Source organism: Antrostomus carolinensis, unplaced genomic scaffold (genome assembly GCF_000700745.2).
Source record: "Antrostomus carolinensis isolate BGI_N321 unplaced genomic scaffold, ASM70074v2 scaffold9363, whole genome shotgun sequence".
In the NCBI taxonomy this organism is placed as follows: domain Eukaryota; kingdom Metazoa; phylum Chordata; class Aves; order Caprimulgiformes; family Caprimulgidae; genus Antrostomus; species Antrostomus carolinensis.
This window is the reverse complement of record NW_010307246.1, coordinates 31,214-56,684: the sequence shown is the minus strand read 5'-3', so window position 1 is coordinate 56,684 and position 25,471 is coordinate 31,214. Positions and strand designations below refer to the sequence as shown.

At 40.3% G+C, this 25,471-nt stretch overlaps 1 protein-coding gene across 1 annotated transcript in view; it reads left to right on the top strand.

The window, feature by feature from the left end:
• Positions 1-18,178, top strand: part of ELAPOR2 (endosome-lysosome associated apoptosis and autophagy regulator family member 2) — a 50,181-nt gene extending 32,003 nt beyond the window's left edge. Inside the window, exons 12-21 of the mRNA XM_010165361.1 lie at positions 1,157-1,294; positions 1,569-1,832; positions 3,033-3,206; positions 4,650-4,839; positions 8,687-8,783; positions 9,988-10,089; positions 12,299-12,425; positions 13,169-13,347; positions 14,339-14,504; positions 17,523-18,178. Coding sequence (XP_010163663.1) covers positions 1,157-1,294; positions 1,569-1,832; positions 3,033-3,206; positions 4,650-4,839; positions 8,687-8,783; positions 9,988-10,089; positions 12,299-12,425; positions 13,169-13,347; positions 14,339-14,504; positions 17,523-17,582 — 1,497 coding nt within the window. The 3' untranslated portion in view covers positions 17,583-18,178. The remainder of the gene's footprint in view (positions 1-1,156; positions 1,295-1,568; positions 1,833-3,032; positions 3,207-4,649; positions 4,840-8,686; positions 8,784-9,987; positions 10,090-12,298; positions 12,426-13,168; positions 13,348-14,338; positions 14,505-17,522) is intronic.
• The last annotated feature ends 7,293 nt before the right edge of the window (positions 18,179-25,471 follow it).

The window sequence follows — 25,471 nt, the reverse complement described above, 5'->3', positions numbered from 1 at the left end:
AGCAGTGAAGGGGAAAGGGATCTGGGAGTCCTGGTGGACAGCAGGATGACCATGAGCCAGCACTGTGCCCTCGTGGCCAGGAAGGCCAATGGCATCCTGGGGTGCATTAGAAGGGGTGTGGTTAGTAGGTCGAGAGAGGTTCTCCTCCCCCTCTACTCTGCCCTGGTGAGGCCACATCTGGAATATTGTGTCCAGTTCTGGGCCCCTCAGTTCAGGAAGGACAGGGAACTGCTGGAGAGAGTCCAGCACAGGGCCACCAAGATGATTAAGGGAGTGGAGCCTTATGAGGAAAGGCTGAGAGAGCTGGGTCTCCTACTCGCTGGTGGGGTGCTGTGAGGAGCAGAAAAGGCCTTGGCTCTGTGTAAGCACTGCTCAGCAAGAACGACAAGATGTCTGCATTATCAACACTGTTTTCAGCACAAATCCAAAACATAGCCCCATACCAGCTACTATGAAGAAAATTAACTATCCTACCCAAAACTAGCACACTGGTCTTCTCTTTTTTTGTGTTTAGTGTTACTTTAAGAGAATTTTTAATTTAAAGAAAATTAAGTGGAAATTAGGTGGTAATTTAAAGCAATCTGCCTTTAGTGATAATATAAAGAAATCTGTTTTAAAGGAAAAGCATCTTTCCCTGGAATATTGACAGCTGATGGAGAATAAGAAATATAAACATAAATTGAACAGGTTTTTCTTGTGTAAACTTTGACACTGTCTTATTGGCCTCAGTTCTGTTTCACTAAAGACACCAGCAAAGTGGGTATCTGATGATGGCGTAAACTACATTTTTTCTTTGAATTTTGGCCTTCCTCTCTCTGTGCTCTGGTACCTATGTGTTTTATACAAAACCAGAATTTGGAATCTGAAATAACTACTGTACTGAATCTGTCGTCATAGCTTTTGTAACCTGCTGTAGGACTTTGAACTTAACTGTTGTGTGAACTACAGCATCTTGTGGAGCAGATGCCCATACTCAATTAAAAAATTGCCAGTGATGGGAAACAGAATAAAAATGTTTGCTCTCCTTTGGTAAATGTTTAATTCAATTGCAAAGTCCTTTATATATATTAATCTCTGTATTATAAAACACCAGTGTTTAGTGTAGTATGACCACACCTTTTGTTTGAAAAAAAAAATAATGACGCCTGTTTTATAGGATGTTAATCGAAAAAATACCAATGTGGTCGAATCGTGGGAAAGAAGTAAAGAGAAACAATCCTACACTCACATCATCTCCAAAAATGCTTCCTTCACCTTCACCTGGGCCTTTCAGAGAATAAACGAGGGCCAAGATGTAAGTACTCCTTTATGTACAGGGCTTTACGGCACAGCTTTCCCTGGAGACTCACCACCAGAGCTCTTGCTCTCCATTGAAGCTCATGGGCTTCTTGTAAAGGGTGAGTGGCTGTCACCATATAGTGTCCCTTGGGAGGGGGCCATCCATGTTGACAGACAGGTGTGTGAATAAATCGATCCCTGAATCAGTGCCCTGGTGTACTGTGCTGTGATTAGTGTCCACATGCAATGGCACAAAGGCACCAGGGTGGTTTCCTCATCTCTTGTTCCAGAGCAGACAGTTCATCAATGACATGGCAAAGATCTACTCCATCACGGTGACCAATGCAGTGGATGGAGTTGCCTCTTCTTGCCAGGCCTGTGCACTGGGCTCTGAGCAGTCTGGCTCATCCTGCGTGCCCTGCCCAGCAGGACACTACATCGAGAAGGAGACCAGCCAGTGCAAGGAGTGTCCGGCCAACACCTTCCTGTCCATCCACCAGGTCTACGGCAAGGAGGCCTGCATCCCGTGTGGACCTGGCAGCAGGAGCACCGAGGTAGAGAAAGCGAGTGTCTCTGAGTGATGGGCAGAGTTTATTGGGATAAAAACTTACTCAAAGGGCTAGTTTTAGTGCTTTCTTACACTAAAGAGTTTTTGCCTTGTGAGCATTGGAGTATAATTATAACCAATGATCCCACTCTTCCAAATATCTCCCTAGTCTAATTTCTGCTTTTAAATATTTAATTATAAGATAAAATTGACCACACTGGCTCAAAAAAAGGTTGATTTCAAGAAGCTGTACTGTGGACAGTGTAAGAACAGGGCAAACATCTACATTACGTCTATCTAGAACTGTCCCAGACTCCTGCTGTTTTAAACTCAGGGACTTCCTCAGCTGGATGATCTTTCTGTGCCTTTAGAAACCTGTGACAAATTCCTCCTATATGAAATTGCCCTTAGTCCTAGATAAACATTTATCATGTGTGGCATCCTTTGTCAAGGAGCTGCACAGGGACTTGAAGAACTGCTCCTATTTTAATGATAGAAAAAGAGGAAATGGCTTTAAGCTGAAAGAGGGGAGGTTTAGATTAGATATTAGGAGGAAATTCTTTACTGTGAGGGTGGTCAGACAGTGGAACAGGTTGCCTAAGGAAGTTGTGGATGCCCCATCCCTGGAAGTGTTTAAGGCCAAGTTGGATGAGGCTTTGAGCAACCTGGTCTAGTGGAAGGTGTCCCTGCTGATGGCAGGGGGGTTGGAACTGGATGAGATTTAAGGTTCCTTCCAAACCAAATCATTCTATGATTCTGTGATTCTATTTTTTCATATTCTGCCTTTGTTCAGCTGGGTTTGTATCCTGTCCCTTTTTCTTGAGCTATTTCTTGTTTCCTTTGCACGATGCAAGTGTAACTGAGGCCATGTTCTCGTCTATCTACAGGACTTTAAGCTGGGACATTGGGATCCTAAAAGCACCTGCAACAAAACAAAGCAAGAAACTGCATTTTCTTGGCTAATGCAGCAGAAAGCAGAAGGGCCAGGCTTAGGGAACATTAAAGTCCTGATATGTGATTGCAAGGGACTGAAACAGGAATGGGAATTCTCCCAAGGGAAAGGTGAATTACAGGAATAGGACAAAGTTCCCCTCCATCCTTAACAAGGAAAGCAGTCCTGTCTGCACCTGCTTGCTTTAACTCCCAGGTGAACAGTTTGCTGCTGGTCTATATCTGCTCTTTAATGGATGCCTCTCCTTCTCTGAAGGACCACTCTGCCTGCTTCAGTGACTGCCTGGTGTCGTACATCAAGGATAACCAGAGCCTGAATTACGATTTTAGCAACCTCAGCCAGGTGGGCTCGCTGATGAGCGGACCCAGCTTCACTTCCCGAGGGACCAAGTTCTTCCACTTCTTTAACATCAGCCTGTGTGGGAATGAGGTGAGCTCAGCTTGTGTTGAGGGTCGGGTGGTTTAACCAATTTGCTGCCTGTGTTGATGCTCTGTGGGATCACACTGAGACAGGATGACTCCCCTACAACTGAGCTGTAACCAACACCATGCAAACACTTTCCTCTGGATCTTGCTCAGCAGTGCAAGAGGACTTTTGAGCAGTCCAGTGATTTTCCAGAGCAGAGATGACAGTGTTTTAGGCATAAGTAATGCTTGGAAGTAAAACCCTGTCACACTCCTACCTTTTCTTAGTTCTTGTGCCTGCAAGTCACTTGGGTCACAACCCTGACCTTTTTGTGCTGCCTCCAAGGAACTCAAACAAAGAGTCTGAGTTTTGCAGTTGCCAATTTCTTTCCATATGTTTCCCTCATGACTTAGCTGGATATATTGCCATCAGCAGAGCTCCTGGTCACCCTGCTCTCTGCCCATGGCCAAGGTGCCCGTTGCTGACTTTGATTGCAGCCTTTTAAAGTGTTGGGAAAATGTGTTTAGTCCATGAGTGCAAACAGTCTCTGTCCTAGTCAAGATTTTTCTGTCTGGGGCTTGGACTGTACCAGAGCATGTTGTCACATACATAAATTGGAGTTTTGGAGCAGTACCAGTGATGTATATTGTCCCATGAAGACCAGTGCATGTAGTTTATGTTGATGTCCAGCCCTGTAAAGTTCTGAAGTCTCTTTCCTAAGTACCAAAGGGTTTGCATGAGTTGAGGCAAATGAGCAGTCACATTTCTTTACAGTGGTTTGCATACTTTTAGGCTTAAATGTGTGTTTAAGAACAACCTGCTGACAAGTAGATCCACAAAAGCTTTCTCCCCTCTGGATCTGGTCTTCATTTTCCCAGACTACTCTGATGATATGACACTACCAACCGTATGATTAAGTCCTGAGTGCATTTTGTCAGGGCAACTGAGTACGGTGGTTTGTCTTTCATTGCTGTTGCTCTGAGATTCTAGGACTGGTTTTGACATGTGACATTAATGCAGCCTTGAAGGCTATATATCTGTTTAGGGATTTCATGTATTTGTGCTTTGAAAATATTTTATCTGGATTAAATCCCAAATAAAGAGGCAATCTACAGTGCATTATTTAAAGGCAAGGGAAATACAGCTTTCCTTTGCAAGCCATTTTATTATGCTCTGCAAGTGAATACTGTGCTGTCAAGATAAACAAAGAAGCACAGGTTTCCAGTAAGACACATAGCAGAGGTGACCTCATGTTTCTGGGTCTGTATGAGGCTCTAATCAGAGCTTTCACAATGGCACAGTTTGTTGTTGCAATTTGTCCCTCTCATGACAGAAACATCAAGTTGTTTTTAAGGTGCAGTAATGAAACTCACCCAGTTTGCAGTCAGGAATTTTACAATCTCTCCCAAACTTTTTCATGTCTTATCAACAACCAACAGCTTCCCCATTTTTTCTGGTTTTTCACAGGGGAAGAAAGTGGCTATTTGCACTGACAATATCACAGATGTTACTCTGAAGGACATGGTTGCAGAATCAGAAGAGTTTTCCAATTTTGTGGGAGCTTTTGTCTGTCAGTCCACCATCATCCCGTCGGACAGCAAGGGTTTCCGAACAGCCCTGGCTCTGCAGTCCAACAGCCTTGCTGACAGGTTCTTAGGTATATGGTTTGTCTTTTGCGTGTTGTTATCATGACTGCAGAGTAAATCCTTCTCAGCTCAGCAGTGCTGCATTACCTTGGGGAAAGAGTTTGAAAGAGTGAAGGGGCAGCCCACGTTTCAGTCCCACTTTGTTCCTGAGCTGTGAAACAGATCTGGACAGATGCCATTGCTTTTTGCTGCTGTTTTCAGTTCAGCTGATGGCTGGAGGAGAAGAGTAAGGGCTGCTCCCATTCTTTTCCATGCCAATGTTATTCACTCTACTCTGTTTTTGGTCTGGTGGGTCCCATGGTGCATAGAATTTCAGCACAAAAATCTGGATAATGTAGTTAAAAAGCACTGGTTTTCTTTCATGTTTCCTACCCACCTCATGCAGGGCAAGATCAATTGCTGTAGCAGTCACATTACTCCAAGTGTTTCTGCCCATGCCATGTTCGAACTCGGGCAATTTCAGAAGAAGAAGCTGGTGCTGGGACATAATTAGGCAAGGAAGGAGGAGGTTTAGGGCAGCATGGGGCCATGCACATCATTAAGTCTTTCATTGCTCCGGCTCACAAGTTCCCAGAGTCTGAGGCCAGATTAGACAATGAAGTCATTTTGTCTGCTCACCTACCCATTACAGGCACTGCGTGTTTGTACTTTCTCCCTGGCACTGAGCCCAGAAACTCATGTTTGACAAAAGCATGTCTTCAGAAGAGCATTCAACCTGGACTTCTGAGACTGCCAGAAAGAAAAGCTTTGCCACACTCATTGGTATTTTTTTCCACTGGTCAAACACCATCTCTGTATTTTGTTTTAAAGCAGATTTGTTTCCTATTTGAATTTGCTTGGCTTCAGTTTTCAGCTCTTGCTTCTTGTTATTCTTTCTCCATTTCACACCCATATTTTCTTCTTTGGAGAAATATTTTGTGTACTGGAATCATCACACCCTCCCCAGTCTGCTCTTCTACTAAACTAAGTAGACCAAGTTTTTCTAAATCTCTTGTTATCTTGTATTTCTGTCAAGCATCTGAATAATTTCTGAGGCTCTTCCTGCAATCTCTGTAACTTGTTATTACATTTTCTTAAAGTATGGGCATCAGAATGGAATAATATTCCAGTATTTAATTCACTGTAATGGCAATAAAAATCACACCAATACCATGTATTGGTATTTACATGCAAGGATGGAATTCCTGAATCCTTCTTTCTCCAGACTCATGAAATTTCATGATGACTTCTTGGATCTGATGGCCACTCTAGATCTTTTTCAGAGGTACAGCTTCCAATGGAAAAATCTCTCTTCCTGATGTCTGATCTTCATCCCTTGCTGCACTTGTCTGCACTAAGATATGTTTAGTTTGATTGGGACCAGCTTACCAAGTGAACCAAGTTGTTCAGTATTTTATTCCCATTCCTCTTAATCTTGTCTCATCTACACACTTTACCAACAGTAATTATATAGTTACTTGTAGATTCCTGCATTTTGGGACTCTAATATCAATGCCTAGAAAAGCCTGAAGATATACCACATTTGATGACAATTTGCCATGGCCAGATAATTTTATAATTAGTTAGTTAAACAATTTTTAATCCAAAGTGTGTGCTTAATTGATATTGCACTGCTAACTTTTAAATTAGAATCTCATGTGGTAGTTAGTGAAATACTTGATAAGTATACATAATTTTCTTTAGCAACTAAATTCATCAGCACTCAGGGAATGAAATCAGAGTTGTTCAACAAGAGCTGTTCTCCACAAATTTGTGTTGACTGTCACAGTTTATGTATCTACCCGTTAACTGAAACCCATCTTCCACTTACTATTTCTGTTATTTTGCCTCACCATATCCCCTCTCCATCAGTCTTCTGACATTTCCCTAATTTCATTAAAAGCTCTATTAAAGGTCACTCTTAGGGATGGGTTTGCTAGTTTATGGGTGTGTATGCCAAGTAGATGCCTATATCCTCTCCTGCCACTGAAGGAATGAGGTGTTCAGTTATTGTCTTGGAAAGCAAGGACATAGTCCTGATTTTTTCCTAATACAGATAAAAGATATCAAGCTCTTCTGCTGCCTTTTCTTTATCACAGTTGCTACATTTTATAAAATGGTTGAAGTGTGCCTTTCCTATCCATAAGATGTAATTTATTTCTAGTATTTCTAAAAAAGCTCCAAACTTTTAATTTTTCTAGTGCTGTCAAACACAGGCTCTTCCCTGAAGTCTTTAGCATCCATTATAATTTTTCTGTAACTCATAACTTCTGTTTTTATCTGGTTCTCTATTCCCCTCCCATTAAGCTTGTGCCAGTGTCTCTATTTGAATTGCTCTTTTACTGCTGTTCTGATCCAAGGTGGACTCTTAGTCAAGTCTGTTGTCATTCTTGAGAGAATCATTGTGGCTTTTTAGCCATATAATTAATATCCTCTGAAGAATGACTTTTTTTTTTCCACCCTTGATTTTGGTTCTAATATTCTTATTTTTGAGGAACTGCACTTTGAAATTCCATCTGTACAGTACAGCATATTGGATGGGAATATTCTCTCATTGCCTCTGTTGAATAGAGTAAAGTCCCTAGGAGCTATCATCTTCCAGTCTAGTGAGTAACTAATCTCTGTCCATTATGTTGCAATCCAAATTTAAGTTACCTGACGTTAGATGCAATGTCTTTGACAGGAGGAAATGATTGTCCTTCCTGATGCCAGCGTATGTTCTCAGAATGGAGCCTCCTCCACAATAACCTGACATCTTTCTGCACATGCTCCTCATGGCTGCTGTCGCACAGCTCGTTTTGCTCTCTTTGTTGATATGATGCTCTGTAGCCATCCCTTACCTGCTAACCCTCCTGGGGAATGTTACTGAGCACATTGATCCATGTGCTTCCATGATCCCAGGCTCCGACTTGTCCTACACCAGGTAGTAGTGTCTAGTGCAAACTGTCACCTTTGTCATCTACTATATTTACCTAAAAGAGTTATAAGCAGATATGGATTTTCCAACTCTGTGAATCACCCTCCCAGGTGTAATGTCCATCAGTTCAGAGTCCTCAGAGTTCAATTTGGCTGTCTGAACTGTTGCAAGAACAAATGGAAAACTTATTTTCTTCAGTCCTTCCTATCTTCCCACCAGTTTCTGGCTGCTACCACTTTTTCTTATTGGTCTAGCAATTTTTCTCCTCAGTAGAAGGATGCAGCCAGTCCCATTTGTACAGCTTCCTCTTCTTCTTAGACATTGCAGTGCAGCATCGATATTTTCTGTCTTCTTTGGTTCATGGGGTTGGAAGGATATCTAAGAAGTTTGGTTACTTGAATTTTCCTCTTTTTCAACTCTTCTCCAAAATCCATGCAGACCTATGTAACCAGCCTATCATTGTTCCAAAATGTGTCATCAGGACTTGCCTATGACTCCATAATCCTTCTGAATCTTGTCATTGCATCTTTCAGTTTTTCTCCCACAGTACTGCAGATTGCTCGGGGTGTTACGTGGTTATGATGTGTTAGGGTTATATATTCAAGACATATGCTTTGAGCAGTTGATTGGATCAAATATCTTCAGCATTCTTTTCCCAACCTAAATTGTTTTATGATTTTGTAATATCCCGTGATTGCTTTGGATTCATACAAAAAATTAAAACTTACTTACACTGGTAGTATTTTATTAAATTTTTTGTTTTGTTATGTTTATATGAGGAAGTCAGGCTGTATAAGGAACGTACAAATCTGCAAAGTTTAGACTAGAAGAAAGTATATAAAGTATATTACAGTCATTACATGCTGTTAAGTAAGAACCATATCTTTCAGACTGAGAAAATGTTGTATGTGAACCCCTCAGAAATTTGTTCTTAGCTTGTTTCTTTTCTTCTCAAATTTTAGGAGCTACGGTTGAAACAATGCTGGAAAACATCAGCATTAAGACAGATATGTTTCCTCCTTCTCCAAGCAAAATACCTGATGTGCATTTCTTTTACAAGTAGGTAAAAAATACCGTTTATTTGTACACCATATTTCTTCATTTCTTTAAAGGAAACTAAAACTGTGAGGGGAGGTCTTTAATCCAACTTTAATCTTTATCACTTTAATCAGTATCTGGCTGATTGGCATGTTGAAGAACATCTTATGAAACCAGCAAATACTGTTTACAAAAATCTTAATTACACTTGATCTGTAGAGAGTGATACCAGAGCTTTGATTCTTCCAGGTGCCACTTCCAGTGTCATGTTCCTTTCCATAATTTCTCATATATGGCTTTGATATGTCCACTTCTCGCTGCATATTCTATTTCACACTCATTTGTATTTACTTTGATGTTATGAAACTGATCTAATTGGGGTTTAAAAATAATTGTTTCAACCTGCACAGTTACTGGTGTGCTTTTCCTATTCTTCCCTTTCTTCCACAAAAAGAATACCTCAGCTTGGATAGGAATTAGCTCAAAGATCACCTCAATTAAGATGTCTACATGCTGATGTCTTCATGTGAACTGGGTTTCTAAGCTTGGATACTGGAGCCCATGGGGCTATTCAGTTTATCTTAAGGCACATACCTATATTTGTTCTACTGACTGGATCTCTGTGTGGTGTTGGCTTTAGTGATAGATCTTAATTGGCTGTAGCACTTTGGATATCAACACTTGAAGCATAGGTATCTGATTCTGTAGAATGAACCCCACACCACTAACCCTACTTTGAGTATGTTATGAACTTGGCTTACAATGTCTATCATGTTGGAATAAGGTCAACTTTTTTAATCGTCCTTGCCTTATGCTATTTCAGGACAGTGTGGTTCTCAGATTCCTGGATGAGGAGAGAACTATCATAAACTCTCCCTCAGAGTAACACACCAACCACAGCACCTGTGATTCTCTTTTTCAATCATTGTATTGTGTTTTGTGGGCAGGATTATTTCTTGGCTCAGCAGAATTCAAACTAGGTAGAAAAACAGAACAGTTCCCTGAGTAGCATCTCAGACCAGTTTGAGATTTAAATAAAGTGGTGAAACCTACACTGCTTCTGTTACTCCTCTTTTTTTCTTCTGTCTGACGAAGGCAAAAGCACAGTGGTAAAGGACATTTCTTCAATATTGCAGTTGCACAAATAGTCAAGAGGCCTATGAAAGAGCAACGTGTATTTACTGTAATGGAAACAGATTACATTTCTCCTTGTGTTTGACATTAGGTCTTCAACAGTGACAACCTCCTGTGAAAATGGCCGTGCAACTGTTGTGACAATGAGATGCAACCTCAACAAACCAGACCAAGGAGAGCTTTCTGTGCCCAGGTATTTAAGTATTTGTATCCTAGTACTGCCTAAAAGCCTTTTCTCTTCAGGCAACCTTTACAAAACATTAGTAATTTTATAGTTAAGAGCAATGAGTTCTGTCTCTGCCATCAGCCACCCAGGAGGTCTCACTTGTTTCTCCTAGATGAAGAGCCTGTGTGCCTGTCACCTCCCAGCAGACCAACTGCTGTGTATTTAGGCTGTCTGGTGAGAGAGGTTAGAGCTTGGGCAGGTTGTTCCAAGCTTAAAACCAAAAGCAAATGTAGTGATCTACAGCAGTGGCTGTGAACAAAAGGATTTTGTTTTAAAAAGAGAAACTTGTCCTAGGAATGATGAAATCTGCTATTGCAATACTTATGTGAGCCCTGAATCTGTCTGATTTAAGTTCTATATGGATTTATTGATGTGTCTCATCGCTCAATTTGTATCCTGGACCCCTTGTACTGGTTGTGTACAATTTCCCTGCCCTTTTTTTTCCCTTCACTCTGATTCAAGTGACTTAAAAAATCTGTTTTCCAAAGTTCTATTTATTTCTGCACCCAAAAACTTGTGGAAAAAAACAAAAACCAAAAAACAAATTCTATTACTCTCCAGCAATACCCTGTGATTTTTCAGAAGTTCCCCTCAACTCTGATTATCTGATTTTTTGGCTGTCAAGGCCCATCTTAGTCCATCTGGACGTTACCGTACATTTGCTGATTGCCTCCTCAAGCATCCTCCTTCCCAAAAGTTAAGTCCCCTTCCCAAAAGTTAACAGTGTGAGAAGTGTGGGATCCTCTTTGATCTATGTCCCTCCTGGGACAGGTGAACCGTACTCACCTGAATGAAGGCAAAGGGGCAGCTACTTCACAGGTGGTGGATGAGTAATTGATGTTTGAATGCCTTTGGAGATGTTTATCCCAGTTTCTTAGGGACCTGACGGGCTACAAATTATTCTGGGTGACAAGCCACCATCAGTTGTCATGTGAAAATCCTCCAGGTGTCCTTCTAGCATTGCAGGTTAAACATGATGTGAGCTGTGATAATGCACCAGTAGTGAGTGAGGAGTAACCTACCCTGCTTTTAAAAGTCCGAGCATGGACAGAAACGCCATACAGCTGACAAGACGTACCTTATCTCAGTTCTTGTTGACTTCTGCCTTCCTAACCCCCTTTGATTAACTCAGCAGACAGACAGCTATTTTCAAACGCTGAGGTATGTGATACCTGTCAGATAATACTGCGTGTAACTCCTTGATCCTCCAGTCGTGGTGTTTAGTATCATGTGAAGTTATAGTATAAGATGAAAGAGGCTGGGGAGAAAGGCCTGTCAATGTTCGTCATGTACATTGAAAAAAATGTTCCACAAACAGAGGGGACAGTTATCAGATATTCAAATCAGGATAAGCCAGAATGGACTTTTAGGGCTGTGGATTTGTCAGTCCTTCAGGTCAGGATAACAGATTTCTAGATGATAGGGGAAAAAACCCTTTGAAATAAATTTTTCTTTCTGGATGTATTTCACATTGACGTGACCTAGCTTCTTGCATGGACTTTTGGCTACTGCTGCTGTTAGACCTGATGTAATTGTCAGTAACAAAAACTGCGTGAATGTCCTGCCATTGCCAGTGCAACTTTCTTCCGCAGGCTGAATACAAAATAGGGCCATTAGTCTTTCTTAGACTAAGAGAAGCTGTTATCTCTTCATTAACTGGTGATTCTGTGACTATCCTCCTAGTAATTAACCACGACAGGACAAGTCCATTCCATACGGACAAAATCACCCAGACATCGTTAGAACAACAGCAGGAACCAGATAGCAGCATTCATGTGGAACAGTCACCCAGTGCAGGAGAAGAGTGATAGAGACACATGTTGGGCTAGCCCATGCTGATGAAACACTGGAGCAGTTCTGCTGGTCTTCAAGACTTGCTTCTTTCTTTCTTTCCTCTTGATTTTAAGAGGAAAGATTTAAGTGCATGAATAGCACTCACTGCCAGGAACTGAACTGTTATTTTAGACCTTTGACAGCCCAACATCTGTTTTCACTTGAGAAGGCATTTTACAAACGGGGAAAAGTTCTTGCCCCAGTTTTTTCCATCTGCTGACTTGATGGATGTTTACCCATTTGTCGTACTTACCGTTACGGATCTCCAGCAGCAGAATGTAGTGTAAGGATGCAAACCCTGGAGTTTTTCATAAATGTTAACTAAGCTCTGCTTTTCTCCTAGCTCATGCCCTGCTGGCACCTGTGATGGATGCACTTTCTACTTCATATGGGAAAGTGCGGAAGCTTGTCCTCTCTGCACAGAGCAAGACTACCACGAGATTGAGGGAGCATGCAAAAAAGGATTTCAGGTACAGGACCCGTATCTCCAAGTCATATGGGTTCATTTGGTTACAACTTGGACTCTGTTGAAATTCTGTGTGCAAGTCAATATGTAAGGTAGAGTTGGTAGATCTCAGCCCAGGCTCTGAGCTAGCTAGGTACAAGCCTTATTGGTGAGGTGCAGTGTTGAGATTTAGGAATATTTGTGCCAATGGCAGTATGGTTCCTGGAGGAGAACTAGCTTGTGTCTGGCTAGCTCTATGGGTAGGGACCTGAACTCTCTGTGCATTCAGACATGCAGGCAAGTTATTTGGGTAAGGATGGAGTGTCCAAAGAACTTTCATAGCCTTAAACATCAAGGGTAGACTAAGAAAAGATTCAGAATTTCAGTTCAGAAATTCGTTCTTCCTTGCGTGCAATTTTTTTGCTGCTGCCTTCTCTAGTCAGGTATTAGTAAGTCCTTTCACAGGTTCAGAACTGTTCTGATCAACAGCTCCAATGCAGGCACAACACATTCACAATCGCTGTCCAACCTCTATTGTGCCAGGAGAAGAGCAGTATGGAAGAGGAGATCCTTTTGTCATGTCTGAACCTGCAGACATAATCAAAGGGACAATATGACTCCACTTAGAGTCTGAAAACCTGAAGTATTTGTTTTGCTTTGCTTTCATTGAAAAGAACCTTTTCTAACCTTTCCTGTTTTCTTCAATTCTAAATAGCTCTTTCCTACAACCAGCTCACTTTTTGATATTTTCTGTCTTCCATTTCAAAGGAAACCTTATATGTATGGAATGAGCCGAAGCATTGCATTAAGGGGGTTCCCTTACCAGAAAAAAGGACCAGCACTTGTGAAACAGTAGATTTTTGGCTAAAAGTTGGAGCTGGTGTTGGTGCTTTCACAGCTGTTCTGCTCATAGCCTTGACCTGCTATTTTTGGAAGAAGAACCAGAAGTAAGTACTGCAAATTGTGTTCCATGTGAAAGTAAGCTAAAAGCTTGATGTAGTGAACAGAAAGATGGTTCATGGATCTGACCTTATGACAATGTTGATGAGAAATTCCATGTTGGATCAGTCTGTTAATCCACCAAGTTGAGGTTTCTTCTGCCAACAGTGGCTCTCAAAAATACTAGTGAGGAAAGTATAGAAAATCCACAGTAATTTGTCATGGCATAATTTCCCAACAGGAATGGTCTTTTTTACCCCTCAGAGTTTGAAGCTGACATTAGATCCTGAAACAATGTGGCTTTCTCAAGGTCTGAAGACCAAAAGGATATATCTTCAGTTTTATTAATCCCTTTCAGCTGGATTAAAATAAGGTTATTGACTATATATTGCTTAGGTGTATTTTAGTAAGACATATCTGGTACACACCTGAAAGATCCCTGCTTCTCAGACTGAACTGACTGTTCCTCATCCCCATTGTCCTCTGCTTCCCAAATCTCATGCCATAAACTTCCAAAAAGTGATTCCACCTCCGTGGGATTTTGTCCACTTTCACCAAATCTGGACTTCAATATCATGGTTCCCACCTCTTGCTGCCCCCTACAACACACTGTTACACATCTCTCCTCTCCCCCATAGCCTCCTTGGACAGAGTGTGATGCAGATTCTGACATAGACTGAAGTCAGACCTGCTGTTGCCCCAACCAACACATAGTTTGCACTTCTTCATGCAGGAAATCCTCTCGACCTGCTTGTGGTTTTTTGGGAAAATGTGACCCTTTATAAGGGTAGAGGACTAATCTGGAGAGCAGGAGCTCGATGTATTGTTACTGCTGTTTTGGTTACATGTTTTTAATGATTGGAAAGTATCTTGTTTACAGTAAATACCTCAGAAGTAACTATGTATAAGGACTGCAGATAATCTAACTGACAAAAACCTTGAATATGGGACATTTATATAAAAAACAAATAATATGCCTGTCTGGCTTTATCTCTTCAGGCTGGAGTATAAATATTCCAAATTAGTGATGACAGCGAACTCAAAAGAATGTGAGCTGCCAGCTGCTGACAGCTGTGCTATAATGGAAGGAGAAGATAACGAAGAAGAAATAGTATATTCAAATAAACAGTCACTGCTGGGGAAGCTCAAGTCCTTGGCAACGAAGGTGAGTAGTAATTGCTACTATTAATAATAAAAATAATTATTACCTTTATTTATTACTGGACATGATGAGGCTGTGATGCTGATTTGCACAGTGCTTTGCGCAGCCTCCCACGCACACATCACCCAGTCCGTAGCTGATCTGCTGAAATCCACAGTATGGATAATGGTAAAAAATGTTGCAGGGTGTTGAGGAAATGCTCCCTCTTCTGCAGAGAGGTTTCAGTAGCATTTGTTATTGTATGGGTGATACCTAAGAAGAGCAGTTAATGGTGGGGTGAACCTCACTTCCTGGATTCCTACCAGACACCTCCATTGCTGAGGCAAACACAGCTATTATAGATACAGAAAATTAACATTGGGAACGTAGCCACTGACCAGCTGCTTACACCTCACCCGACCTGGCTTCATGGCTGACTTGAGAACCATAATTTTAAGTACTGTAGGATTCAGTTGAAGAGAAGGCATCAGCTACAACCTGCTACCCAGTACAGCAGCCTTCTCCATTTCAGTGGGAAGCAATAGCAAAAAGCATTTTTTCTATAGCACATCTGATGTGGGTTGTTGCATGTCTGAATTCATAGAACAAAAGTCTTTGGTGTCCTTTGAACATCTCTGAGAGGAGTAACAGAGGACCATCATGGTAGATCCCACAAGAGCATTGGTCTTATTCCAAGTGCCTTGAAGTCAATGGGAAGGGCAGTGTTGTCTTTAAGGGAGTCCAGCTGGGGCATCTGTTATGATAAAGGTGGATGACATTTTCCCTTTCAAACAGTTTTGCTGAAATGGGTTGTTTCAGAATAGGAAGGTTTCTTAAATTTTAAAATAAAAAAATATTTTAAAAAGTCACTCTTGTTTCTTGTCCCAATAATATTTCAGAATAATGAATTTTGAGATTTTTTTCCTTGTATTCCTTTATTTTTCCTTTCTGTGACTGAGTGCAATGTAATTAAAATAAGGTGTGCCTCCTTTCTTTTACCTTATTTTTCTCTTCTCTTTGTTTTACTTTTTTTGTTAGACTGCTGTCCTCTTTCCATGCTGTCTGCTCCCCAGGTTTCCCTCATAGGAGATGTTGCTGTTACACAGCTAATACATGGAACTTCCCCTTGACCCTAGCCTGACTATTTGTCTTGGAAAATCAATATAGTTCCTTGTGGAAGGGGGCGGAAATTCAATATTAATTCTTAATTCAATATTAAGAATATTGAAAAAGTACATAAAATAAAAACACATCAAACTTTGTGGTGGTGTTGCAAAAATGGAAGTTGATTCCATTTTAAATCCTACAGGGATTGACTTTGAAGTACTGAGGATGTGGGTTTTTTGTCCCTGAAATGGTTTGGCTGGCTGTGGCTCACTATAATGACCAGTGCTGCTGGTGAAGGTCATGTTTAGCTGGATGCCTGATAACTGTAAAAGCTTTGCTGACTCCATTTGCAGCACCAACCACTGGTTCCTTCCTGATTAGAAGTACAGACGAGAGCATGGGAAAAGTGTGGTGTTTTGTTTAGTTTTGTTTCTTTTTTTTTCCCCTCTATAAAATAAGCTTTAGTGCTTTTGTATTCAGACCACTTGAATGCCTCTTTGGACTCAAAAAGAGTATTTTAAACTTCCTATATCCATTGTAGCAGACTCCCTGAGTATTCTCTCCTTTTTAAACAAGCCTGTCAGATATTTCTAAGCTGGTTCCTTTTTTCCTGCTAGATAATCATAGCTGGCAAGCTCAGCTTTCAGTACCTCATTAACTTACTGAAATCTGTGTCCTGTATCCCTGCAGATAACTGGAATTTAATATATATTTCTCCAAAACAAATGTTATACACATTAGTTTTCATTTATGCAAAAGCTGAGGAAATTAATCTCCTGCTGCATATGCATGTGAAATATGTGGAAGAAAACGGGAGAAAATGAGGAGAAATATAAACTGAGAGATAAAGGAAAATCTGCAGTATCCTAACTATATGTTTAAACTTCAGGCAATGGCATTTCTTAATGAAGCAAGACATCTCATGAAGCTATTAGCAGTTTTGAGTACCCAAGGAATTCAGGGCTAGACCTGTAATGCAGAAAAAAATGACTGCTATTTTTAATGAGAATTTAGAAGTTAAAGGATTATGAAACTGCTTCAGATTGGAGGCTATTCTAGGTCCACCTGCTGTCTCCAGCGTAACACCAGGTCCTTCAGAATGAGGAATGTATACTCTGCAGTAGGCTAGTGTAGGATGGTTTTCTCCCCTACTTTTTGTCATGTCTGCACTAGGTTGTCCTTATTTTAAAGATCAGATCATGAGGTTAGTTTAACATTGTTTCCAAACTGTTTGTGTACATCAATAAGTATAAAAGGTAGGTACACAAAGGAAGAACCAGCATTTTCTAGTGAGTAGTTTTATTAGTGCTCCTTCATTCATTGTTTCTGGATGATCCGTTGGGTTGTTCACACACGCAGTAATGTGTAGGTCCACACTTCTCACCCTGATGCCTGCAGGCTGTCACCCAGCAAATAAAAACAGAAAGAAAACTCAACCCTCCAGCACTGATTTTTAAGATGGCAGAGGGCTTGTAGACTCTTTTTGTCCTGTGGGTCTCCCAGAGGAGGAGTTGGGATGGGAATCCAAGAGTGAAGCAGTGGTGTTCACTTTTACAGCATTTGCTCCAAACACTTTAATTAATAAGTAATGATAACCATAGATACGATTACCTTGCAATTCCCCCAGCTCTAACTACCTGTCCTATACTATGAGTATGAAATACAAACTTTCCTCTACCCTCTAAAGTAAGGAACATGAACAATATATATGGCATAATTTTGCTGATTTTGCTATTTTTTACAGATTTAGTAGTGTTATTTAATAATAAAGGCTCAAACTGTGTTATTAAACAACAAAGAATCATTGCTGTGGTAGAAATATAGTGAAGTCTTTGATAAAGACTGCTGTGGAGATACTAAGAGAAGTGGCTTTAGTAACTGTGGGAGTGAATTTGAGGAATCACAGTTGATGGGAACCTGTCTTTTCCATTGCAGGAAAAGGAAGATAATTTTGAATCTGTTCAGCTGAAATCTTCAAGATCCCAGAATATATGAAGAATTAATGCTGCCTTCAAAGAAACAAACCTAATTTCTATTTTTACAGGACCATATTTTAAACATATTCTGGCACACATTGTAGTGGTGATCTTGGTGAGAAATGCTTGGCCATTTAGGAGGAAAGAAGACAGGAAGCAAACCAGAAAATTGGATTGCCTTACCATGTGATTGAGTATCTTGCCAAAAAAGAAAGCAGACACTTGGATTCCGTACTGGGAATGAAATTCAACTCAGGAAGAGATATACATACTGCAAATAACATGAATTTTTTGCATTCACCTGGGCATTGCTCAGGCATGCCATATGGTTTATAGGTACCTTTCATTTCCTATCACTCCTTCTACGCATATTCATAGGATGTGATTTTCAGAGAGGCCTGAAACCTCCTGCAAAGGTTGTGTGTTGTCTTCAGTCTCTCTTAAAATCAAAATTATGAATGGTACTTGGAATGAGCCTCAGGTGAGTTTTGAACTTTGCAAAATACTGTTGATTTTAATGCTTTGAAGGGCTGGATGGTCTGTGTTGGCCTCTAATACAAGAGGCATGGTGTTGCACCTGCAAGTTGAACCCATTCTGATGCCTGTGTCATGGCCGTCAGGGTTGGGGTAAAACCTGGTGCTATTAAATTTAAATGTGTTAACTGCTGTTATATGAGTTGTAGGTCTCAGCCCATGAGTTTATAGGCAGTAGCAGGCTCAAACTCTATAAAGAGAAGGAAAGTGATACCTATAGTGCAAGTTGCACTTGTCCCTCTCTGTGGAAGCTTGTCCTTTCAAAAGAGGTTGTTGGCAGTTTCAGAACCTTCTGTCAGGCTGCCAGTGTGTCACCTTTCCCTGGGCTGCAAACCAACAAAGCCTGAACTCTGGAGGTAAAGCAACAATCTCTACTTGTGGAAACGAGGGATCAGCTTTGTCAGTTGGGAGGCTTATTAAAAATACTCAGCCACCTTTATTCCTCTATCCAAGCAAGGAACAAGGATGGATGCCCAGCAGAGCTGAGCATGGGTTACCTACTTGTGCAGCTCAGCATCTGAATATGTTCTGCTGTCAATGCAAGTACCTGCTTTGGAAGAAGGGCACAAAATAGTGCCTTGAAAACTGGAGGCTAGGTGGACTTTTTAATAAAATCAACCACATTATAGGCATGTGATTTTCATAATATCCACTGTAATAATTTCCTGAAATTCCCATTGAGATTGAACTCAAAGGAATCTGAAACTTAGGCAAAAAATATTTGAGTAAAATTATACAAGATTTGTATAGAACCAGGAGAAAATGAGGTACAATTCTTGTACTGACCACTGGTCAGACTTGTATTTCCATTGTAGCAAAATTATGTGAATTGTGGAATGCATCAAAACCAGAAAAGACACATGGGCAGGAATGGTCTTTTTACTATAAGGAATATAGATTTTTGATTTTATATGACTGAGCTGTATCTATCAAAAAAGATGGCCCACTTTTAAAGTAAAATTTAAATTAAACTGAATTTTCTGCACTCTAAATATTTTATTATACTCTAGATGTGGACAAAATTTTATGAAGTTTAGATTTTTTTCTTTAGGGAAAATTCAGCTCAGTTATTTTATATCTCCAGTCAAAGAACACAGGCTTTACTCCTTTGATGGGAGATACTTCAGGCATCTTAACTGAAGTGGCATACATTTTTTGTTGTTCTTGAAAAGGCACTTCACTTTCCCAACAAAGATTTTTATGGGGTATTGTTGAATGTATATTAAATACACATTCCTTTTTGTATATTTTGTACCATTGCACACTTATTATTGTACATTGTATTTGTTGTTATGATGTCATTTATATATGGTTGTCAAAGATGATAAGCTCACGGAGTAAATGGTTATGGCTTTGGGATTTCACTTCTTGGATCTTTTCTGAAGAGGGTTTTTATGTTGTTGATTTTTATTCAACTAGTGTGCTGTAGCATCAAAGATATATATCTGATGGGCATTCATAAAATAAAGTGATAATATATTTGAAATTTTGGACTTGAGATGTTTGGTGGAACCGCAGCCTTTCCTGAACATTGCAGGTCTGCAGTGGTGGCTAGAGCTTTTCACTGTCATCAAACTGTATTTGTCTACATCTCCTTTATTTTTTTCCCTTCTTTCTCCAGTGTTTTCCAAGGCATAATTACAGTTCATTCTCCAGAACATAATTCCTTGAATCACTGGACCAATATCTCTGTAACGTCAAAATACCTTAATTTTTATGAACTACATTTAATTTTACTTAATACCGCAGAGGGTTTGTTTAGTTCTCTTCCCTTTTATTTTCCCAATAAAGCAGATGATAGTGGCATTTTTTTGTTGACTTGAATAGACTTTGCTGTATGACCTTTCTCAGCTCTGCTTCCAAGTGGTTTGTCATGATATTGTTCAAAATTCTTCCAGGCAATCTAATAGCATATCTGGTGCACTGCTAACGCAGTAGGATACAAACCAATACCATAGGCTTTATTTACCTTAAAATAAGAAAATAATGTTTTCCAACAATTAAGTAAGTTAAACTTGGCATATTTTAGCTGACTTATGCTATTTTCTTTTTGTTAAAGATATAGTAGAGAGGAGAAGTTTCAATTTTCCCTTAAGAGGCAAATTTTGGAATCCTTTAACACTTCATTAAGAAATCAGCTGTCTGTGACCTCTTCTAGTATTCTGCCAAAATATACTTAGAGCAACCTCCCCCCTTTTCTCCCACATGGGATCACATCAGAAACTGTTATTTGATGCCATAAAACAATGTGAATCAGTCTGTTATGTGTTCACTTGATTAAACGGAATGCATTTTATTGCTGCATTTGCATGCTTTTCTTTGAAATCTGGAGTCAAGCGACTGAATCTCTTTGAGGATTAAGCACGTTTTAGTGGTGTCTGTGTAAATTATTGGCAAATTAGCAGAATATTATTGTCTCAGCTTTGACAGTGCTTGCTAAGGGGGAAATGTGCAAAGAATGTATTCTATCTTGGTTCTGATTATGTTGGTTGATGTTTATAATATATAATACGATTGATTAAGAGTCTGGGTTTGGGGAAAATTAAGTGGTTTAGAGCCACAATGGGAAGTTACTAAGTAGCTTCAGGGAGCTGTCATCTTTCTTCAAAGACAGGATTTGACTATTTGGTCTTGAAAAAGAGGTTCTGGGACTCTTCATTAGTAAAGGGGAAAGTTTGAAGATTTTGGGTTGTCTGTCCTGCCAGATTCAGTAGTCCCCATAAATTGGAGATACTTCATTATAATCAGACAAGATAGCAGCAGATGTTGCCATTTAGGAGCCAGTGGCTGTTTACTCATCTCTAGCAGTGGCCAACACAAATGCATTAATGTAAGAGTAAAAGCAGCTACAACTGGTGCTGACATGCCAATGGGGATGACATGAAATGCTGTTGCTTGGTCTGTTTCACAGAATCATAGAGTAACTTGGGTTGGAAGGAACCTTTGAAGGTCATCTAGTCATCTAGTGGGTCGATCATAAACTGCCACCAGCGAAGCTGGTGAAGGGCCTGGAGAACAAGGCTTGTGAGGAGCTGGGGTTGTTTAGTCTGGAGAAAATGTGCCTGAGGGCAGACCTTATTGTTTTCTACAACTACCTGAAAGAAAGTTGTAGAGAAGTGGGAGTCAGTCTCTTTTCCCAGGTAACAAGCAATAGAATGAGAGGAAAGTTGTGCCAGGGGAGGTTTAGATTGGATATTAGGAAAAACTTCTTCACCAGAAAGGTAGTCAAGCATTGGAACAGGCTGCCCAGGGAGGTGGTGGAGTCATTATCCCTGGAGGTATTTAAAAGACAGGTACATGAGGTGCTTAGGGACATGGTGTAGAGGTAGACTTGGTAGTGTTAGGTTTATGGTTGGACTCAGTGACCTTTTCCAACCACTACAATTCTATGATTCTATGTTTTGGTTATTTCTCTGCATGTAGAGAGTTGGAACTCATCAGGAAGAAAACTAAGGTCCCATGTACTCTGAGGCTGGTGCTCTAACAGCACATAAAAGGCAAAGTGAGGTTGTGTGGATGTGTGTTTGCTTGAATAAAGAGATGGAAGAGTGACCTCTGAGAGCTTTGGTGTTTATATGCAGCCCATTGCTGTCCTTGCCTCCTTCCATATTTAAAATGCCAACATACTAGAAAGTCACCCACACGCTCTGTTTTCCAGCTGGTTGTAGGTAGTGGTTGAAGTTGTTATCTGGCTTCCCATTGTTGCCTCTAAAGGAGGGGTTAATGTGTGTCAGAAAGTGGTGCTACTGGGGAGAGAGAAAACCCTTCCTGACCCTGCCATTTCCTCAGAGACAGGAGAAGCGAGAAGATTGGCATGCCAGGTCTCCTCCAGCTTTTGCTTCCTACCTATCCCATTCCTACTGCAAAAACAGCCCAGCCTGGCCTTGGCCTCTTTTCATCTTGCACTAGCACAGCTCAGCTTTGCCTATGTTGCTGAGAAGCTTTGAGGTGGCCCTGGATGAATAGCTTCTGCCTTTCATGTTGCAGACTGCAAGCATCAATGAGTAGGCAGTGACCTCATGGACATCAGACTACATTTGGTGATGAGTTAAGGGTTTGTTTTGGTCTCCCTTACTCTAAGTGTACTAATTGGGTGAAGGATTGCAGTGGGAACCTCTTTAACCAGACCTGAGATTTCTGGGTGGAGCCAGGATATTTTGGACATTTTTCACTGATTTTTGCAATTTGTTTTGTTCAAGTAGAACATGATATTTTTAAAATAGTTTTTAATATTTTTTTTATTTTGAAAAGACAATTCCTTTTGAAATTTTTTTGGATAGGGCTGAAAGCAGTTGTGTTCAATTAATTCAGGAAAAAGAATCACTTGAAGATGAGAAAAATATTTTTTTTTTTTTTTTTTTTTACCACAGTAGATTTTGATTTTGTTCTCAAACTTCAGTCAAGACTTTAAAAAGAAACACCTCTCCTAGAAAAAGGAAAAAACCCCAACAAAACAACAAATAAGAACAAAGACAAAAAAAGCCACAAACTTACTTCAAATTGACCTGTGATGACTTTTTTGAGTCTTATTTTTCTGCTCGACCAATAAATAAAAACTAATCAGTTTTTCACAAACCTTTCTGCTCTCTTGATTTGTAACAGAGAGCTAAGGTACAGAATCACACAGAATCACAGAATCACAGAATATTAGGGATTGGAAGGGACCTCAAAAGATCATCCAGTCCAATCCCCCTGCCAGAGCAGGAACCTAAATGAGATCACACAGGAAGGCGTCCAGGTGGGTCTTGAATGTCTCCAGAGAAGGAGACTCCACAACCTCCCTGGGCAGCCTGTTCCAGTACGCTGAAGTTATGGCTTCTGAATGAAAAAATAAACTTTTCTGCTGCCTCCAGTAAGACACCCAGTGTAGGTGCTGGGTGAAGCCTTGTTCTCTCCCCCAGCATGTCCCTCTGGTTGGCTGTGTGCAGGGCTCAGAGCAGTGTGATGACTCTTCAGGCTCACAGCCGGGGTACTTCAGGCTCTTCTCCACCATGCAAGGAACCGTGGCAGGACCCACTGTGCTTTGAGGTGAGTTACTCGAATCTTTATATATGATGGGAGCAATAAGGAGACCAGAAAAGGTTTATACTCCAAAGCCAAGTTTTGCACAAATGAGAACAAAACCTATGAACTACTTTAAATAGAGAAACTAAAATGATGATGTGAGACAGCAGCAAAAAAAAAAAAAAAAATTAATAAATGTGTTGTGAAAGCGTCTGCCAGACTTTGACATTTTCTTTTTTTGTTTTCCTGTGCTTTGAAACTGAATTACTTGAATCATCAGGCAATAACAGATAATCTGCATCTCTATAGACATCCAGCAGAAAGTAGTGAAAAGGTTTCAAGACACAACCAAATAAAGTACAAGAATGTCAGGAACATTTGGTGAAGCTGGAACTCCAGAGTGTGTTTTTTGTTTGGGTTTTTGTTTGTTTGTTTGTTTGGTATGAAAAACCCACAAGAAAATGGCCTTCAAACCACCTAAGTATTCATAACATGTTCAGACACAGACATTGGGTCATTTTCTCAATAGTACTATCATAATGAATGAAAACTCTGGTACTGTAAGATCCTCAGCTGCTATAAATTAGCTTCAGTGATGCCAGTTTAGATTCTATGGGTGGAATTCATCTGACACAGTGGCTTTATTTTCAGTACAAACTTTGTGAGCTGAGCAAGCTGTGCTAACCTTTGTTCGGATTCATCTCAGCCTGAAGTAGCAGTCTGAGATAAGCCAGAGGAATTGTGCCTACTGCTCTCCACTGAGCACAAAGATCATCTCAGCCTGAAGTAGCAGTCTGAGATAATTGCGCCTACTGCTCTCCACTGAGCACAAAGGACTAAAGAGGCTGGCAATCTCTGTTTATACTAATAAATGTTAGGCAAGGTGGATTTGACCCTGATTGTTGCTTTTCGTAAAAATTGAGGAGAAATTCTCATTGGCTTAGGCATTTTCAAGAGCTCCATAAAGATAATGTAGATGCAGGTACATCAGCATTGTGGTCAGATACTCTGACCTTTTGCTTTACTGTGAACAGCCTCTTAATCCACAAAAGAGGACACAAAACTCAAGTGAACATAGCTGCTCAACTTGAGATGCTTTAAGATGTCTTGATTTAGAAAGCAAGACTCCCAACCTATCAAAGCCTGACCTCTGCAGGATCCAAGCCCAAAACTTCAGGCACTGCCGAGCTTGAGGAGAGGAAGAGGCTGAATGCAGGTCTCTGCATGTGTTGCTGGCTGAGCAATGCCAATTTCAGAGAAAGTCATAGGAATTTTTGTACTAGACAGCTGTACTAGATGCAGAGACTTAAATAGCTTTGCTGGTGGACATTTGGATGTCCGAAGAAAATAGTCATCTATCTCTGAGCAGGAATTTTAAGAACATGTGTCTTTAATTTCTGCATTCAAAATAACACCTACTTCCTTTGCCAGTTCAGCCCTAAGGACTTGCACATTTCCAGAAATGTGTAAGAACTTCTGCAAATGCAGGAGAACTGGGCTCCAGGGAACTTGTACATCTAACAGTACATATCTGCCTTTCAAGCCTCAGTGGTGTTGCCTTTGAAGTCAGTGAGAATTTTGCTATTGACCTCAGCTGGAGTGAGATCAATGGGAACAAACCCTTAGGTAAATATGCCCAGAAACATTAATCAAAGGTATGTTTGTTTCCTTAATGACTTATTGGACGTGGCAGAAGGGAGGATTTCAGATTGTTTCAATAGAGTGAGGATGGCTTTAAGAGTGCAGTTATAAAAGCCAGACTTTAAAGGTATTTGCAATTGTCTAAGTACCCAGTATATGTGTCTTGAATCGTTTGGTTTGAATGCAAAGGTCACCCCAGAGACGTGTGTAAATGTCTCCTGGATTTCTCTTTCATGACTTTTTTCTGTCCTCTGTGTTTCTGCAGTGCTCCAATTACCTTTCACACCACTGCTGATGCAGACAAACTGAACAGCTTTGATTTGGCTGGAGGTATAGAACAGTCTTAGCTAATTTTCTGACAGATTTTCTTCCATCTCTTTGCCAACCTCATCTAAAAATTGCTTTTTTTATATGTTACCAATCTATTCTGTGCATGACAGCATTAAGTCATGCTAAATGAATGAACCAATGATCAAAAATGTTTTGCTAATATCTCATTGAGATGCAATTAGACATTTTCACTTTTTAAAATTACCCTACATTTTAATAACAAAAAAGACACTTGAGATTCTTTAATAATGTAATTTTTTTTTAAGGAGAGGTAATTTATACTTGACCCTCACAAAGCATACACTGTAAGCACATATGTGATACGGATTTTGTAAGGCAACCACAGACCCGTACACTGCTATGTGTGTACACACACTAGTACTACAGACTTCTTGTCCT